The sequence below is a fragment of the Molothrus ater genome, chromosome 1 (genome assembly GCF_012460135.2).
Source record: "Molothrus ater isolate BHLD 08-10-18 breed brown headed cowbird chromosome 1, BPBGC_Mater_1.1, whole genome shotgun sequence".
Taxonomy (NCBI): Eukaryota; Metazoa; Chordata; class Aves; order Passeriformes; family Icteridae; genus Molothrus; species Molothrus ater.
Window position 1 is genome coordinate 119,116,169 of NC_050478.2, and position 17,899 is coordinate 119,134,067.

Sequence of the window (17,899 nt, forward strand, 5' to 3'; positions counted from 1 at the left end):
TAGACCATGCTCTTGCCAAGAAAGGTTGGACCAGATGATCCCCGAGGTCCCTTTCAACCTTGTTTTCTATGAATCTGTGTTTGAAATTCCCAAGTGGTACTTCCAGACTGTTCATAATTTGAGGCTAGACCTCAAATAATAAATGTATGAAGAAGAGCTGACTTGCTAGAATGAAGGCCATATTAGCTTTGCAAAGGGTTCACTCCATGTTTTATTAATTAAAACAAACCCAAAATGACAAGTGAAAAACAATGTCTCTTTTTGTTTCTGCAGAAAGAGAAATTCCGTATCTATGATGAGTACTGTAGCAACCACGAGAAGGCACAGAAAGTTCTTCTTGACCTGAACAAAATAAGAACAGTGCGAACGTTTCTTTTGGTAAATAAACTTTGAGTTGGTGTTTCTAACTTTGTATTTTTTAGATTTTTTTTTTCACCTCCACCATGTAACAAGTACAAGCACACCTGCAAGTGGTTAGCAGACAATTTTAGGTGGGGGTGGTGTTTCCAGAAGAAGGGGGTGGTTAAATCATATTTTCACTGCTTGCTTGGATCTGTGGAAAATACAGAATTAGGCAGTGTACCTTGAACTTACTGGCCAGGATACAAGGGTGTGACTCTCTAGAAAGGACAAAGAATAGGATAAAATAGATGAGGAGGGATAGGGAGAGGAATTGTAGAAAGGAACTGGAGAACTCAGCAGAACTTCTGGAGAGGAGGTCCACATTCTGCTATTATAGCCAGTGCTGTTGCAGACAGAAAAAGCTTTTGTTATGGATCATAGAGTAGCCATTGTAATCTTAGATGCTGACTTAATCCAAGGTGAAGGAAACAGCTCCACAAGTAGTCTTTCGCTTTATAAGACAAGTAAGGAGGGGTTTGGAAATGTTAAGTCTGATATCCTCATGGTTTTTCAATAGCAAAACAAATTTTCATGTAAATACTGAGTTTGCTAATAGTTGACTTTAGTTGTTAAAAGCAGGAAACAGTGTGGAATGATTTTTGTGTTTCCTCCATAGTTTCCTGTGGTAAAAAGTTCAGCTTTGAAATGAGTGGTCTACTATATTGGAACTTAAATACCTGAGCAAGTGTCCATGGATATGCTATCAAATTTTGGACTGATCAGATTTGATCATTGTGTTTTGGGACTGGAGAACAAATGACCCTTTCAGCAAAGCACCACAGATGTGTTTGAGAAAAAAAGATTCTGCCAACGCTGACAGTATCACAAGTCTTCAGTTAATTTTATTAATTACTTCTAGCATGCTGTAGAGTTTCATTACTGCTGTTGACGGTGTTCTTGGTGAAGTCCTATTGCATCACACTGATGCTTTGAAAGATACCAGAGCTGACTCCCCAGCTGCACTTACTTACAGCCAAGTTAATGAGCAGTGTGGGAATTTCCTTATTGTGGGAGATACTGTGTGACATGAGGCACCAACTGCCTTTTTGCTAAGAATCTCTTACACAGAAATGGTGATTCACAGTTAAAAACTGCTTCAAAGTTGTCCTATGTTTCCTCAGTGGTTGACACAATATCTTTCACTTTGTCCCAGACTGGGGAGCTTCATATGTGTGATTCTTGTATTGGGAGCAGAATGGCCAGACTAAAGAAGAAAGGGTGAATGCTGACTAGAGAGGCAAAAAGCAAAATACTGGAGAAAGATTACAAAGAGCTTGTTTAGTGACAGAGGAAGCCAAGTGTGCCATTGTGGCAGTTCATGGTGTGTCAGTTTTAGGTGCTCTGGGGCAGATGCAGAGGTCTTTCTCATCTGGTTTGGGTTCCTTGTAGATTTAGGGCATGATTTAAAGCACAGCAAAGCCTTCTGGGCACACCAAAGGGTTCAGGTCATTAGAGTTGTGGTTATCTATAAATTACTGGGAGCTGAAACCAGAACTTTTGAGGCTTTGAATATAGAGGAAGTTGTTATAACAACTATAGTCTGCATTGCCATTATCTTTATCAGTAAATTATCAACTATAGTCTGCATTGCCATTATCTTTATCAGTATTATCTTTATCTTTTATCAGTAAAGCTTTTGTGTTTGGAAGTGAAATCCTTTAGGCTAAAGCATCCTTTAGGATAAGCCAGAAGTGGTTAAGCATGAGTACAAAGCAGAGACTTAAGAGTGGGTGTGGAGATCGCCTGGCAGCATTGGTTGTGGGAGAGGTGTGTTGGGTGGCCAGCCAGTTGTGCAGCCTCTGTTCCATCAACAATGTGTCTGCATCCAGATCTGTGGCCTGTGTCAACATCTCACAACATCTCATCTGGCTGCCTTAAACTGCCTTTCTTTAGTGTCCTCAGTTTAGGCAACTTGTTCTTTGAAGCTGAGATTATCTCATGCATTGCATCACAATTCCTTCTGAACTCTCCATAAAATAATTGTCATCATTACTTTAGGTCTTTATGTACTTAGACTTTAATTCCAGCAATTCCAAATATTTGCTGTGATGTGCTTTGTGTGTTTTCTTATTCCCAAAAGCCCTTATTCTTTTCTCTCTCAGCTACTTTTATTGGGTACTTCCACCCAATGTTTAATTTACTCTCTGCTTCCATAATCAGATGTCTTGTTGAAACTTTTTCATAGCCTTTTGCCCATGACTTCAGGATATTTTATTCATTTCACATCAAATTTAAATATAGAAGCATGAAAATAGAACATGGTTTTTTTGAGGTGTGTAAAAAAAATTAAATGTTAATAGGATGGCCATATTCAAACATTCAAACCATCTTTGATACTACTTAATGCTGCAAACACTTTTTAGAAACAGCATCAGCTGTAGTGGTCAACCTGAAATATTTTTATTTTTGTTTGTTGAAGTCTGAAAGCATATTTTGAGCATTTTATTTACTGTTTTTTAGTTTCAAACTGTAAGAAAAAGTCCTCTTCATCAGACTGGATGAAGAAGGTACTAGTGTGAGATGCCTGAATTCTGCCTTTTTGACTTCTTGTCATGAGTGATAGCCTGTGCATATGTTCAAGCCTGTACTTTTGACAGTCTTGCAAACCTCCCTCCTTCTATATATATATTTACAGTTTGTGTATACTTTAGCCAAACACTGCTGTATACCTATGCTCTTGTCTTTATTTCTGATCATTTTCTTGGGATTTTTCAGTAATTTGTGAACCTGTTCCCTCTCCAGAACTGCATGCTCCTTGGAGGACGCAAGAACACAGATGTACCCCTGGAGGGATATCTAGTGACACCAATACAGAGAATATGCAAGTATCCCCTTCTTTTGAAGGTACTCACAAGATTTTTATTGAGGACTTTATACTTCCTGTATAAAACTGGTTGCTAAGCATGTTTCTGAATCCCAGGAACAATCTTCCTAGGCAGTGAATTATCTCTTTATTAAGATATTGGACCTAGCCTTGCTCCCATTAAAGCTGGTGGCAAGTCTTCTGACATCAGTATTAAAAGAACTGAGGAGCTTGGCTGGATTGAGATGATTAGCTCTGTTCTGCTTGTAGTCGTAAGGTTGCCTCCCCATTGTTGGGCAGAAGTGAGCCATTTGGGAGAGTTTAATGAGACTAATTTCAGCTGGGTTCAATCATGCCCTTGCTTAAAATGCTGGGATAGCAGAGTTTGCGGGTGGTGTACTTTGATGATGCTAATTTACCATCAGCAAACTGAAAATGAAAAATATTAATGGATTTTTTCACAAGAAAAACTGTGGAGTAAGGTGCTGTAAATGGTTTTATGTACAATTATATGTTTATTGCTATCATATTGTGACAGCTTAAATAAATGAAAAATGATAATGTGGTGATAAACATTAGACATTCAAACATCTGGACTTTTAATTTACTCTCTTAAGAAATAAAATACAAGAAAGTAAGTAAGTATTTTAAGCAAGTAATTGCTTAACAAATTAAGATTTTGTATTGCTTATTGTTCCAAACTCTGAGAGGAAAACCAGAGCAAATTCTACTCTAAAAGCTACCTGAAAAATGACTGTTGGACAGTATTTTTCGCAATGCATGTGTGAGTGTTGATCTGCAAAGTTGCCAGTTATGAGGCATGACATAAAAAAACCAAGTAAGAAACAGGCAAGAATAAAAAAGTTTTTAAACAGATTAAAAATATAGTCATTACAATGAGGTGTGAGTCATCTGAGATAGCTGTGGCTTTACAGTTCCCTTGGTCTATTCTGAAATTATTTTTCTATTCTGTTTTTGAAAGGCATACAGATAAAACAGGGAAAAATGACTAATGAATTACTCTAGAGCAATGAAATGAATATATTAAGAAAATTTAAATACAGGGTGTGGTGGCAGCAGGGTTAGGGCTTTGCTGAAGGCTGTTCTCAGTCAGCCCAGCTGTAAATGGGGAGTTGGTAGCTTGAGATGGGAAATCTCAAACAAATGCTGGTGGCTCCACTTTTGTTTGTCAGCATTGCTGCCAGTACATCTGAAATCAGTGAGTCACCTAAGCTATTGTTCACTGCTTTGCTGCATTGCATGAGGTTAAACAATAGTGTGGAGCTAAAGGAATGTGTTTTCGGCCCTGAGTTGCAGGAAAGGCCGGTGTTAATTTTGACATTAGAGGACTACTGGTTTTTTAAGCAGAATTGTTATCCTTGCTCTTGAACAGTTGTATCCTGCAGAGTGTAAAAAACAAACAAACCCAAACCCCAAAGCTCAACATGAAGAAACATTGTTGGAGGAGAAAGTAGCTGAAATGAAATCTTCCTAAATCATGATGATTATTTATTGTTAATAATTAGTTACTCTTGAGTTTTAGTGTCCTACTAGGACCATTTTAGAAGGGTTACTGCTTTTCTGCTTAGTAAAAGAGAAGACTGGCTATTTTTTTTCCTGTATGCTGGTTTAGTTTAAGTCTCCTGTAATGGACCTTTAGAGATCAAAGACTGGTTTCTTTTTTTTCCTTTTATTTTTTCCCCCTTTTTCTGTGTCTAAATAGGAGTTACTGAAGCGGACTCCAAGGAAGCACAGTGACTATGCAGCCCTAATGGAAGCTCTCCAGGCCATGAAAGCTGTCTGTTCCAACATAAATGAGGCCAAGAGACAAATGGAAAAATTAGAATTTTTGGAAGAATGGCAGTCTCACGTTGAAGGATGGGAGGTACTGTCATTACTGTCATAAGATTTGTTACTTTCTATGTTGAGGGGGGAGTATCAGTTTTCCCCAGTTTTCTGTTGCACTGTTTTTGTGATCCCGAGGTTCTGTCAAGTCCCCAGTTCTGTGAAGTCACAGCTTTTGAGATCTACTCTGTAAATTAAGTTTTCCATTTCCATGACTAAGCAATGCTGTATGAAATAGTAGACTTCGAGGGAGGATAGTTATTTAGCATTTGTATTAACATATATCGTGCACACAGACACATTTATAAATCCTAATTTAAATGCTGATTTTATTTTACTGCTGTCTATGCTGGCCTAGCAGCACTTTGGTTGAAAAATATTGTTTATTATTGGTTAAGCATTGAGCCTGTAAGTTTTTGTCAGCTTGTTGGTAGTCTCTTGATATTGGGTGAGCTAAACTAATTTGAACACATTCAATGGAATCTGTGTGAGATTTGTAGGGCTTTTTAATGATTTGCAAATGGAAGAACTTTAGTGCTTCAACCAAGTTTTGTGAAGTAACCATAGATCTGGTTCTGAGTTAGAATTTTAAGTAGTAACCAGAAGAGCCACGCTTTCCCCAAGAAAACAAAAAGATTAAGTAGTTGTAGCACCAAAATCTTCCTTTTGAACGGTTCTGAGCACTATAATTAGTTCATATGGAAAGGCAGGTGCAGATAAGAGTGTATCTTTAAGTTCCCTTGGTTGTTTATTGGCGTGTCTGAGCTGATTGCACTGGGGGTGGAAGGCAAACACAAATGAAGTTTCAATGAAAGAAATATAAAGCAAACAAATAAAGTGTAACCATATTCAAAACTGACTTAAAAAACCAAAAATACACAGGCTTTTTAAGAGGCAGATTTTAACATGGAAGCAATCCTTTGCTTTTTGAATACTTTGCTTAAATATGTTACTTCTCTTCCTGAGAAGGCTGCTTAAGAACTGGAGAAAGAGGTTTTATCCCTTTAAGCTTTGTGGAAGACTTGCAGACTGGGAGATGCAGCAAGAAAAATGTGTTTGTTGCATGTTAGTCTGGTACTGAAAGACCTCAGTCTATATAGTGGGAAATTTCCTTTGTAGGGTGCCGAGGAAAGGAAGGGTTAGGGATGTGGATGGGACACAGATGTGACACTGAAGCAAAGAAAGCCTCAAGACAAAGCAGTCTGAATTTTTACTGAGAGAGTTCCCCACAAAGTCTGACAAATAACAATTAGAACATTGACTAGAATAGACAACTTTTAAGTAGATGTTTGTAGCAGTAGGTAAAAAAGCAGAAATAAGAAATAGTTTGTGCATGGCTTTATTCCCTCCCTACACCTCCTGGTTTTACTGTACCTGCTGTTTCTTGAACTTTGCTGTGCCTAAGGATGTGCTCTGGTTCTGCAGTACTGGATTTAGCTTTCCCCTGTCATCCAGAAGGTCTCAGCAGAACAAGCCACCATCTGAAAGGAGCATAGATCTGGACAAAGACCGCCCCCCCCCCCCAAATACTACCCATGACACCACATAATTATTTCCTGTATGCTCCATGTGAAATCTCCTGATCAGTGGACTTCTGCAAACCTTTGGTTTGTGGTTAATTGAGTAGTGTAGGAAGATTTGGTTCATTCTAAATGTGGATTAAGTGACTAATTTAACTTTAATAAAAATTCTTCATGTTTCTTTAGTGCGTTGTGTGATTTGAAATGTTTCACTTCAGATGTTTTTTTTCCTTTTGTAGAGGCATTTTCAAGAACTGCTTTTCCATTTCTGGCAAATCATGCTGGAGCTCAGTGCACTGTAATGTTTTGGTACAGGATGGTCCCTATGAAATACCACTAAAATTCACTGTGCATCATGAGAAGGAGTTTTAGCAAGTAGAAAAGTGATATAATTGCTGGTCCATATTCAGACATGACTTTCTGCACTTATTTGTAACCTTCTATCTGAAATAAAAGAAAATAATTCAAAGCAAATGCTATTGTATTGTTTGTAGGATTTTAAAAAAGAGGGGACTAATATAAAGTTAAATTCTAAATGTTCCAATAGAGACGAGGTCTAGTTAACGTCACTTTACAGCTCCTTCTTTAGATTAGGTGAAAATGTGTTTATTACAATTAGCTTGACAGTAACTTGTGAAGCAGTAAGTTGTGAAGGTTAGCGTAACTCAACATTTAAATATTTATGTGATAACCTCTTTAGGTCATGATAGGAGCAATTGCAAGTTAAGTGCTCAATACTTTATGGCAAAGAAATTTGCTAAATAATCCTTATTGTCTATCACCACTTTATTCCTTCTATTATTTTTAACTTTTCAATTAAATTTTCTACTGCACTACTGTGATTAAAATTCTTCTACTTGCTTCCATTGTCTGAGTCATAGATATTTTTCAAATCCTTCTTAATCAACACACTCAAGTATAAAGTTACAGTATTATTAACTCAATGCATTATTAGTCATATAAGTTGGTTAAGAACTTACTGTTCTCAAACCTCTATCCCTGAACAGGGAATGCCCTTTCCTGCATTAAGTTTCTTCTGAATTCTAGGTAAAACATATGGTAGGAAATATGGTTCCTTTTGGAAATGTGTTAATGAGCAAAGATAATGATAAAGAAGGAATGGTAACAGTATGGACATAAGCATTTGAAACAGACTTATTCTCCCTGTGCTCAGAATGTAGTCTCTACTCAGTAAGAAATTTCATACCAGCCTTGGTGGGTTTTCTTGGTTTTTTGTTTTATTTTTTCCATCTCCACTCTTCCTAGATTTCATTTTAGGGTTTCACGTGTGCTTGAACTCTGAAAGAGTGCCAGTGTCTTAAAATAGGATGTTTGCAGTAGGGTTATGTGGTGTTTATTGTATTTTAGCTGATTGGGTTTGATATCATATGGTAACCACAGGATGCACAGTCTGTCAAAATTGCCTTGATCTTAAGATGTGCATCTTTTTCAGACATAGTGTAAGGTTAGTCCTTGAAATGGTAAGAATTCCAGAACATGTATATGAGCTAACAGTATTTGAAAGATTCCCAACAACAACTACAAAAAAAAAAAGTTCCTGAATGCAATATTTGAGAGTGGATTTAATTAAATAAACATCTGGTTTTCTGCAATGCTGAAAATAAAGAGGCAAACTTGTTGGAGATTTCCTTCCAGAAGGAAATGCTTAGCACATTGCTTGGCCCCAACTAGAAGGAAAGGGAAAAAAATAAAGACTATTTTTAGAATCTGATCAAAGCATGACTTGAATTCCTATACTTAAGTGTCATAAAATGAAGCTTGTGTTTATTATGATAAAAATACGGATTCATGGAAAAAATGGAACATCTGTTTCAAGAAAGATGATTTTGAAAATAATGATTTTCTCACTTAATTTCCTAAGTGGTTTAATTTATTGGCCTGAATTCAGAACTTGTGTAGGTGTCTCAGTTGGAGAATGGCTCAGCAGCTCAAGGAGTCTGTCAGTAAAATTTGCGTGGATGTTTCAGTAAGAGAAGAAAAAATTGTTGCATTTGTTGTAAGCTGGAAGCTGAACAACCCAATATGAGTCATAGGCCACTTAGCGACAGTAGTATGGGGTATTCTGTTCCTTTCCATTCCAAATATTACTTGTTGATGTGATTCCATGTCATCAAGTAATATCTTACCTGAGATACAGTCTCTCTTCTTCCAGTGCTTTTATTTTTTGATATGGTCATGGTAGCCCACATTTCAGACCTCTCACCTGAGCTGTTTCCTTAGTTCGAATCACAGGTGTCTGACTGACAGCCAAAGCTTATCAGAAAGGTTATCAGAAGTCAGTTATACCTAAATAGCCAGCAGGCTCCAAGATTTGATGGGCTTTTAATTGCCATACCAGCTATTCTCAAAGGGCACAGAGTTTTTGGTTGGGGTGCTCCCCACAGAAGAGGGTTGTTGTACAGTCTTTAGTGACTCAATAGGACAGATTGAGGCAAAATTAGTCTAGATTCACAGTATAAGCCTGCTTTGCAGGTTGTTTTTTCTCCCAACTGAATTATTTATGTGATTTGTTGGAAGATGATTAAAATAGGTTTGTTTCTATAATACATGGCATTTTCAAATAGACAGATTACAAAAACACTGGTTTCACTGAAAATAGCCCATGATTTCTAGTTGCAGGTACTTTAAATATACAGAAGCATGAATAGCATAGTAGTAGTGATTTTACATTTAGGTTGAGCAGCTCTGTCATCTCCTCTTACAAGCACTGAGTTTAAATGTCCGTGAAAACTTTGAAATAGCAATTGCTTTCAAGTTCAAGTTGCTTATATTGGAAATTCCTATGGTAGTTTCAGTGTGAATGCTTAATGAAAATACATTTGTATCAGAAGGTTTTGTTGTTCCAGAATATTGTTGGTAGTGTAATTCAGTTTTAGCTGTGCAGCAGAAAGTCTCACCTGCTCTGGGGTGAGGGTTGACCCCTCATTTGTTACTGCAGCCTTGAGAGGGACAGCTTGGAGCTGGATAAGTGAATTGTCCTACTGGGCTGGATATCAGCTGTAGCTTGGTCTTCCTGGTAGGGTTAAGGAGTAGCTCCATCCTTCATGAAAGCTTGTTATGGTTGTCAGCCCTTTGAATTGCATGGTAGATATGGCAGTGCTTGTGTGTGCTCTCTGCTTCCTCCTTCCTCAGGCATGTTTTTTATCTTTAAGGGATGTGGTGGAGAGCCATGCTTACCCCAGACGTAGAAACAGCTGTGCTTCAGATAATATACCCTTCTGTTTTTCTCCATTTCAGCTCCATGCCCATTTAAAGTCTGGAAACAGGCAAGTCCGAAGTATTACCATAGGCAGGGAAGTGACAGGGAATTTTTCTGCACTTGCAGTGTTATGGAGGACAACAAGATGTGACTTCTGATCCTGTTTTCTTATTCCCTTGGACTTCAGCAAATAAAATAGCCCTAACAAAATTCATTGACCTGTGATCACACTAGCATAGGTTTTGATCTTGTCAGAAGGTATCTGAGAAGTGACATTGACGCTGTTCCTTTGGATGAAATCTCAGAGGGAAAAAAGTATCTCTAGAACCTTGTTTTCCTCACCTAGCAGTATTTTCTCAAGGGGAACAAAATTAGGAGGATAATAAAGGGTAATAATGTGGGACAGACGACCCTCACTGCCATACTGTCATGTTAAACTTGAATAATGAATGAGGTGATTGTAAATAAGTCAGATAGCCTGAATTATATATACTTAAAATATGTATTAAATGTGTTATTTTATGAAAAGATGCTGGCACAGTAGCAGATCTTGTTAGGACTGTTGGGAAAAGACTGTATTTTTTCTATACTGAAAATGAAATTCTTCAGTAAGAAAAGACAAAATTTTTTTATAAAATCCTTTCTATGAAAAGAATTCCATCCTTTTTTAGAAAGCTGAAACCTCTTGTACAATTCTGAAGCCTTAAGCTGATATTTTTTGGCTTCCTTACAAAAAACTACTATTTTTCTGCCCAGTTGAAGTTTTGTGTAAAAAACAAGCCGAGACCCTTTAGAAAGTATCCAACCTTTTAAAATGCAAATTGTTAGTAAGTACTATTCCAGCAAATTTGAAACACAGAATAAGATATTGTTTACTCTTTAATACACAAAAGCAATGAAATGGAATGGAAAAAAGTGACCTGTTTTTCTGTAATTATAGTCAACAAGCATTACACACAGCCCTAATTTATGCCTAATTTATATCACTGAGTGTGCTTTTAAAATGTTTCAGTGTTTGATTTTGAATAAAACTGTAAAATTAGCATGCTGTTACTGATGCTGTCTTAGGAAGGGAAATGTGCTGTAGTGGCTATAGGTGACATTCATCTTTGAATGGCTTGTTTGATCACTTGTTCCTGGATGGAAGCAGTGGTGGTTGGTTAGTACAGACCCTGAAGTGGCTGTGCTTAGAGACCTGGATTGTGTTCCAGTGTGATGGTTGTGCAATCTCACTTATCTCTGTAAACAGACTGCATTCTCCTTAGGACAGACTGAGCTATTGCTCAATATTCACAGCTGTGACATACAAAGGATGGGCAGAAGGATGAAGAACTGTGAGAGCAGAATGTGTGTTTGCTTCTTGGCTCTTAATTGAATCCATTTTTCTTTGGACTACTGTGGTTAGATCAAGAAGAGGAACTAACTGCAGCTATCACATGCCTAAACCATTCAGAACATGTGTAGATGACAGGAGAGTCCTGGCTTTTTGCAGGTTTTCCAAGCTGGATTTGACTCCCTCCAAGTCAGGAAACTTCAAACCCTGGTTGCATGCTTGATGCAGCCAGCACAATAGACAATAAAATTAACAATAGGCTTGCATGTCTGGATGGACATGCACTTGGACAGCAGCTCTGCCCCACAGGAGCATGATTTTTCAGACTAGCAAAATGCACCTCAGAATTCAAGGTAGGCTTCCTTGAGAGGTAAATTTCTCTTTACAAGACATAGAAGGGCCATGAATTTTTCATAGTTTTTTTTGAAAATATTTTCCTTCGTTAAAGTTCCTTCTCTTTTATTAAATTTTATGAAAATGCCTGACAGCCTTTTCACATGAATGATCTATCTTGAAGCAAAAATGAGACATGGGAAGTTTAATCCTAAACATCTAAACCTTACCAAAATTCTGATGTCTTTGGAGTAGGTTAGGAGGAAGTATACTAGACAGTCCTAGCTGCACATGCCACTCTTAGCTTTGCCCAAGTTTTTATATCTTACTGTTTTTTAATTTTTGTTTCTGCGCTTAGCCTAATCTAGTGTAGAACTATCTACCCTTAGTGATGCTCAAGTCCCAGGTTGCTTCAGTTTCCAATTTCATCTTGGCATAGATTATTGTAAATCCCCATTTTCAGACATTTCTGAATCAAGTTACTGAGGATAGGAGTTATTGGATAAAGTTGGCCTGATTTTCAGGAGAGGTCTTTTCACAAAAGTAGTATAATTTGGAAACTTTTTGTGATTAAACTGTGTCTATTCACAAAGCTAGTATTAAGCATCATTACAGATGATTGCATAATTACAATGCAATAAATTACCATGACTTGTTCTTTCCAGATAATTGTTATACTTGTGAGTTTGTATAAGAAACTTTTCCATCGTTGATGCAAAGTACTTCAGTTCTTACTAAAAGAATCATCTCTTTCCACTCAATTTTAGGGGTCCAACATCACAGACACGTGTACAGAAATGCTGCGAAGTGGACTACTACTGAAAATTTCAGCAGGAAATATCCAAGAGAGGATATTCTTTCTTTTTGATAATCTTCTGGTCTACTGCAAAAAAAAGCACAGGTAAATGATTACTTTCAAAAGTAATGTGTTTTTCTCACAGTAGAGCTAATCACGAGTATGGTGTTCCATTAAGAACCACAGCATAAAAGTTAACATTTTTAGAAGAACTGATCAACCAAAGAGAACTATATAATTCAAGCAATTGGAAAAAAAAATTATATTGATGCAGGATCCTAGTGCTGAAGTGTGGGGAAAAAGAATCTGTTTTGTCAGCCTTCCACAGCAGGTTATATGTGATGGCCTCACTCTCTTCTAGGAAGTGTAAATAGTCTGAATTTTTAGTTCAAACAAATTAATATTGTAGCTTGTGCAATAAAATAAGTCTCTACATATTCAAGAGTTTCATGCCTTGTATTTGTAATCTGGGAAAACAACCAGAAAGCTGCTGCTTGCTGCATCCCAAAGAGCAATTCCTTAGTTTAGTAAAAAAACTTCTGTAGATAATGTTGTGAGAAATAAGGGTTCTCCTGTGTACAAATATCTCTCTTGATGCTCAGATTTGTCTCTTTAATCCAGAAGTTGTTTTAGAGTAGCCACTAAATACATATCCCTGGGTAGACATTTGATAGATTCCTGGATGCATGATACATGTTCTTTTAAAATTTTCTGATATTTGTTATTGTCCAGCAATTACAAATAAGTTGCTGGTTACATAGTATCTTTTCAGTTGTCCTCCACTGAGTTGCATATTTTTGTAGCCATATTCTCACTAAAATGCACTTTTGGATGAAAGTATCAAACTGTATGAAAGGTTGCCTGTTGTTTCTTTAGTTTTGAACAGTCATGTTCTTGGCTGGTACCATGATGGCATCTCTGCAGACATAGGAGTAACACAATTTAGAATATCATTTCAAAGTTTAAGATGGGAAATTAATTGATTATTTCCAGCAAGAGACTTTAAATATTGATTGGCAAGTATGTAAAGAGAGAAATTGTATTTTGGTAATTTTACCAAAATTGCCTTGCCTTTATGGTATGAGATATTTTATGTAATTTTTAATCATCCTTTTGTGGCAGAGTTGTTGGTGTAAACATGGAATACTATATTTGAGTTTCTAGTTTGAAAACTCAGTAGAGCTATTGGATTTACTCACTTTGGATGGAAAAAATGTGTAATGCTGAAACATTATGCTTTATGCTGGTTTTGCATTTTTGCTTTCTTTGTATTTTTAATGTGTTACTCAATTTTTGAATAACAAATTTATGGTGTAGTAGAGTTACTGATAAAACAGTAATAAAGTAATGATTGAGAGGCAGGTCGTTTTCTGACAATTAGTACCTCTTTGGAGAGGATGAAGGTCAAAATTCAAGAGATCCTTAATTCTTAGGAACTGACCTTTGTTTGATATACAGTATTAATTATCATTGTAGGCAAAAATGGATAGACAATAATCCCTGGCTTATCTGAGGTGTGAAAAGCTGTCTAGAACTGGGGCTTTCCAAAGGCATTGGCTTCACTGGGAACAGTTGCAGCAATGCAAAGTGCTTTGGAACATATCGCAGTGAAACTGCCTCAAACTTCAGCACTCCTTAATTACAATTCTCTGTTAACCCTTACATTAGGAAGGAAAGATGTTGCCTTCTTTCTTCCCTACATAAATCCCACTTATGATGCTAACATACATAGGTCAATATTTCTACCCAAAGATGTTCTCATTTAATTTTTTTCAGTCACATTACCCCCTTGCTGAATTTCTAGACTAACAGGGAGACCACATCAGCTTAGGAGGAAAGGCTCTCCTTTTTTGTCTTGGATGGCAGACAACAGCATATAGGTACCAAAGTATTGGAGCAGAGCTTTTACAGAACGAGACTTTCCAATGAGCTCTCATTCAGGCAGGAATTTGCAGCTGACTCTTACCAGCTGTAGCATCTTTGCATTTCCATCAGCAGTGTCCCATTCAGCAGTGGTTTCCACAGTCCAATTGCACAGATATTAAGATCCTTACAATGGTCTCCAAATGCTGCATGTACAGGTAGCAGTGTAGAAACATGCAAGAAGGGAATGGATGATGTTCTCTTCTGCTCTCTCTTTTTTCAGGAGATTGAAGAACAGCAAAGCATCTACAGATGGCCACCGTTACCTTTTCCGGGGCAGAATAAACACGGAAGTGATGGAAGTGGAGAACGTAGATGATGGAACAGGTGAGTAAATTTGTGTGGCTCATTTCCAGAGCTGTCTTTTGAGGTGATGAAATCAAATGCAGCTCCATAATTTCTTTGAGAACGGAGGATGCTCCTTATATTTAGAAGGAAAGAGGAAGATGCTGCTTTAAAAGCACTGTTTATTAATATCAAAATTCTGCTTCTGTGACACATCATTGCTTTCATCCATTGTTAGCTGGGCAGCCATAGGTGAGTATTTTATGCTTACACGAACAGAGTAATAAAATAAGGTGACGTTTATTGCTCAACTGAAATTACATATTTAACCTCACTTTACAGCATTACAGCACTCTTAAAGAACTTATCTTAGGTACATGGTATGTATATAACAGCAAGTGGAAAACCTACCTCTACTGGGATGAAACACTATAAATGATTAAATTGTGACATAAGGAAGGTTTTTTAAAAGTGTCTTTAGGGATATAAGCCATAAGATTACTTGAAATTTTCATGACATACATCAGTAGACTGAAAACCCAAAGTATTCTTAGACATGTCAACTTTTGTTTTAGAAACTTGAGTTTAACCTTTGAGCTTAACAATAATTACATTTTTTTTTGCAATTAAAATATTTTGGGCTTTTTTAATGTAGAGCTAAAAAAAAAAAGTGGTGAAACTTGTAGTGGAATAGCAAATATGTAAGTCTGGAGGGAATTTCTGTGAGTTATATATTGCTTTTCCTGGTATTTTAAAATAGTGTTAGGTTTGTCCTCTACTATGGATTCCAAGCATTTCTCAATGTAAATTTGTTCTAAAATTGAGCCTTAATAACAATGAATTTACTTCTATGTAAATTTAATAGGAATTGAATATTTCTTTAATTTTTTTTTCTGTTTTGTATTCCTTGTGTTGCAAATAGTTTGCTCACTTCTTGTTTTACAGAGTAGGCAGTAGAAGTGACTTGGAGAAAAAAAGGACTATTGTTCTTATTGCAACAAAATAGTTTATTGGAAGACTGTTGTCTCTTTCCTCCATCTCGTATTTTAAATTCTTTCAACCTTTTCTCATGTGGCGTGTTTTTATTTTATTATTTCTTATTTTATAATTTTATTTTTGTCCTTTGGATTTAGTGTTTTGATCAGTTTGCTTCTGTCTTTTGTCATTCACATTAAATTTTATAAAGAAATTACATTAATAAATGCTTGGAATTTATGACTGCAGTGTCTAGAGCTGAAATTTTACCAGTGCTAGAATAATTACTGTAGTGCTGCAGCATGGGATGTCTGCTACTAATCCCAGGATTGTTTGGCTCTTCTGAGAGCATTATTTTTCATTGTTCAAGAAGAGCAGAGCATTTTGTGCAGTACTGGTGCCTATCCCGTTATATTTTATAACGTATTAATGTCTGAGAGTAGAACTGAAAACTTCAGTACAGAAAAGAAAGCAATTATATCTTACCATTTGTACAATTTGTTAAGTATTCAGAATTCACATCTTGTTCCCCAAAGCTCTTGCAATGCTTCTTGACTTCGTTCCATGGACAATCTTACCACTAAACCATTTAAGCTATTCATGAAAATGGTGAAAAATGCTGAACATAAGGTAGAGCACTGTGGTGTCACACTTGATTCATTGTCTTTGCTTACCAGACATTTTTTGTAAGAACTCCTTGACATCTGTTTTGGGTTATGTCCTTCACCAGGCACACTGATTTAGTTAGTGATTTCAAGCTATCTATAGGTACACTGCAGTGAATTTCTTCATGCCTCTTTGAGCTGAATATATTTTATTCAATATTTTTTACCCTGCTATTCCCCTTTTCCAGCCTGTATCACTGCCCAGCGTTTAGCTTTATTTGTATAAAATCTCAGGTTTTGTTTATGCAAAAAAGAGAGTTGATTATTTCAGTCTTTCCTGTCATGTACTGTTTGACTTCCTTTCATTTATTTTCTTTCATCTTCCTAAATGTGCTTTAGAAATAAAAGGCAGTTTCCCTGTTTGCATCATGTCACTTTCTAAGACAGCATCTCTTTGCTTCTGAGTGTTAACATTACTGTGTCCAGAGGATTATACCCACCATCTTCTTCCTGATGAATATTCCAAGAATTCTGTAACTATTCATCTTTAACTGACTCCTCCCCACATATTGTCATGCATTTTGTGTTGGCTTTAGGAAATGTTTCTTTGATCCTCCATCTGTCCTACCTTTCTTCATTTACTTGTTCTAGCCATTCAGTCCTTGGTCTTTTTTGCACTGTTCATTTTTCTTCCTGCCTGTTTGTTTCTTCCTCAATGAATCTTCAATTATAATGTGGCTAAGCACAAATAGTCTTCCTCTATGCAGACACCAGTTGTCTGATTTCCTTCAGCCCCAGGAAATTTGGCTACTGTCCCCATTTCCTATAACCTTGTACCCAGTCCTGGAGGGTTCATGCTTCCTTCCCCTTGCTCTCTTGAGCCATATCAGTTCTTTTCACTTTTATATACATATTATTTCCAGAATCTATACTTATTTCCACACTTCTGTGACATCATTAATAGTTTGATTAGTCTGATTTCTAACTTAAAGAGTTGGTGGATGCTCAATCCCTGGAAGCATTTGAAGTCAGGTTGAATGGAGCTCCGAGCAACCTGATCTAGCTGAAAACGTCCCTGCTCAGTGCAGGTTATTTCCAAGGGCCTTTTCAGCCCAAACCATGCTATGACTCTTTTTACCTGCATTTTTTTCCTTAGCACCACATTTTCTCTTTTTCCATTTCAGTTTATTCAATATCCTCAAGTTTATTATTCCTTTTAATTTCTGCTATTTCATCCCTACTTTCTGTGGTTCTCTTTGAAATGCAGACATTTCTGTGTTAATTCCCTGGCCTGTGACATCTTTCTGCCTTTTTCTTGTCACCCTACTTTTTTTTTTATTTAACTCGACCTGTTCTTTTCCTTCCTTGTGAGACTTCTGTGTTCCCTCTCCTCACACAGATATTTTTTCTTTCACTAAGATCATGATGTCCTTCTTTAACCTTTGTCTGTCCTGCTTTCTTTGCTGTTCTCATTTGTTCCACCCAGATGTTTTGTTTCTCATCCCTTGTAGTCATCCATGTTGGAGCTGTAGCCCAGTACTATTCTGCTGTTTTCTTTTTGTCTCATTGTCTTCCCAAGAGGAGTGATATGGTTGTCCTAGTGTCACTCACAATAGCTTTGCATAAGCTTTTTTGGTATTGTATTATTTTATTCTCTTTCATCATCTATTACCTATCAATTTCTGTAATTCCTGATTTAGAGTGGAAGCTCTGGATGCAGAGTGCTTATATTTTCATATCTGTGCAGGACTCTTTGTCATGCACTCCAGATGAATCTCTTTAAAGACATCAAAGACTATTGAGTCTGGATGATACTTCCACAGTTCCTTACTGCAGATTTTGGGATCCCCTGCTCACTT

At 36.8% G+C, this 17,899-nt stretch overlaps 1 protein-coding gene across 3 annotated transcripts in view; it reads left to right on the forward strand.

The window, feature by feature from the left end:
- The window catches only part of PREX2 (phosphatidylinositol-3,4,5-trisphosphate dependent Rac exchange factor 2), a 171,691-nt gene that overhangs the window by 46,206 nt on the left and 107,586 nt on the right, over positions 1–17,899 (forward strand). For all 3 annotated transcript variants that reach the window (XM_036400614.2, XM_054514457.1, XM_036400606.2), the window contains 5 exons: positions 274–378; positions 3,145–3,246; positions 4,929–5,090; positions 12,224–12,357; positions 14,399–14,502. In XM_036400614.2, coding sequence (XP_036256507.1) covers positions 274–378; positions 3,145–3,246; positions 4,929–5,090; positions 12,224–12,357; positions 14,399–14,502 — 607 coding nt within the window. The remainder of the gene's footprint in view (positions 1–273; positions 379–3,144; positions 3,247–4,928; positions 5,091–12,223; positions 12,358–14,398; positions 14,503–17,899) is intronic.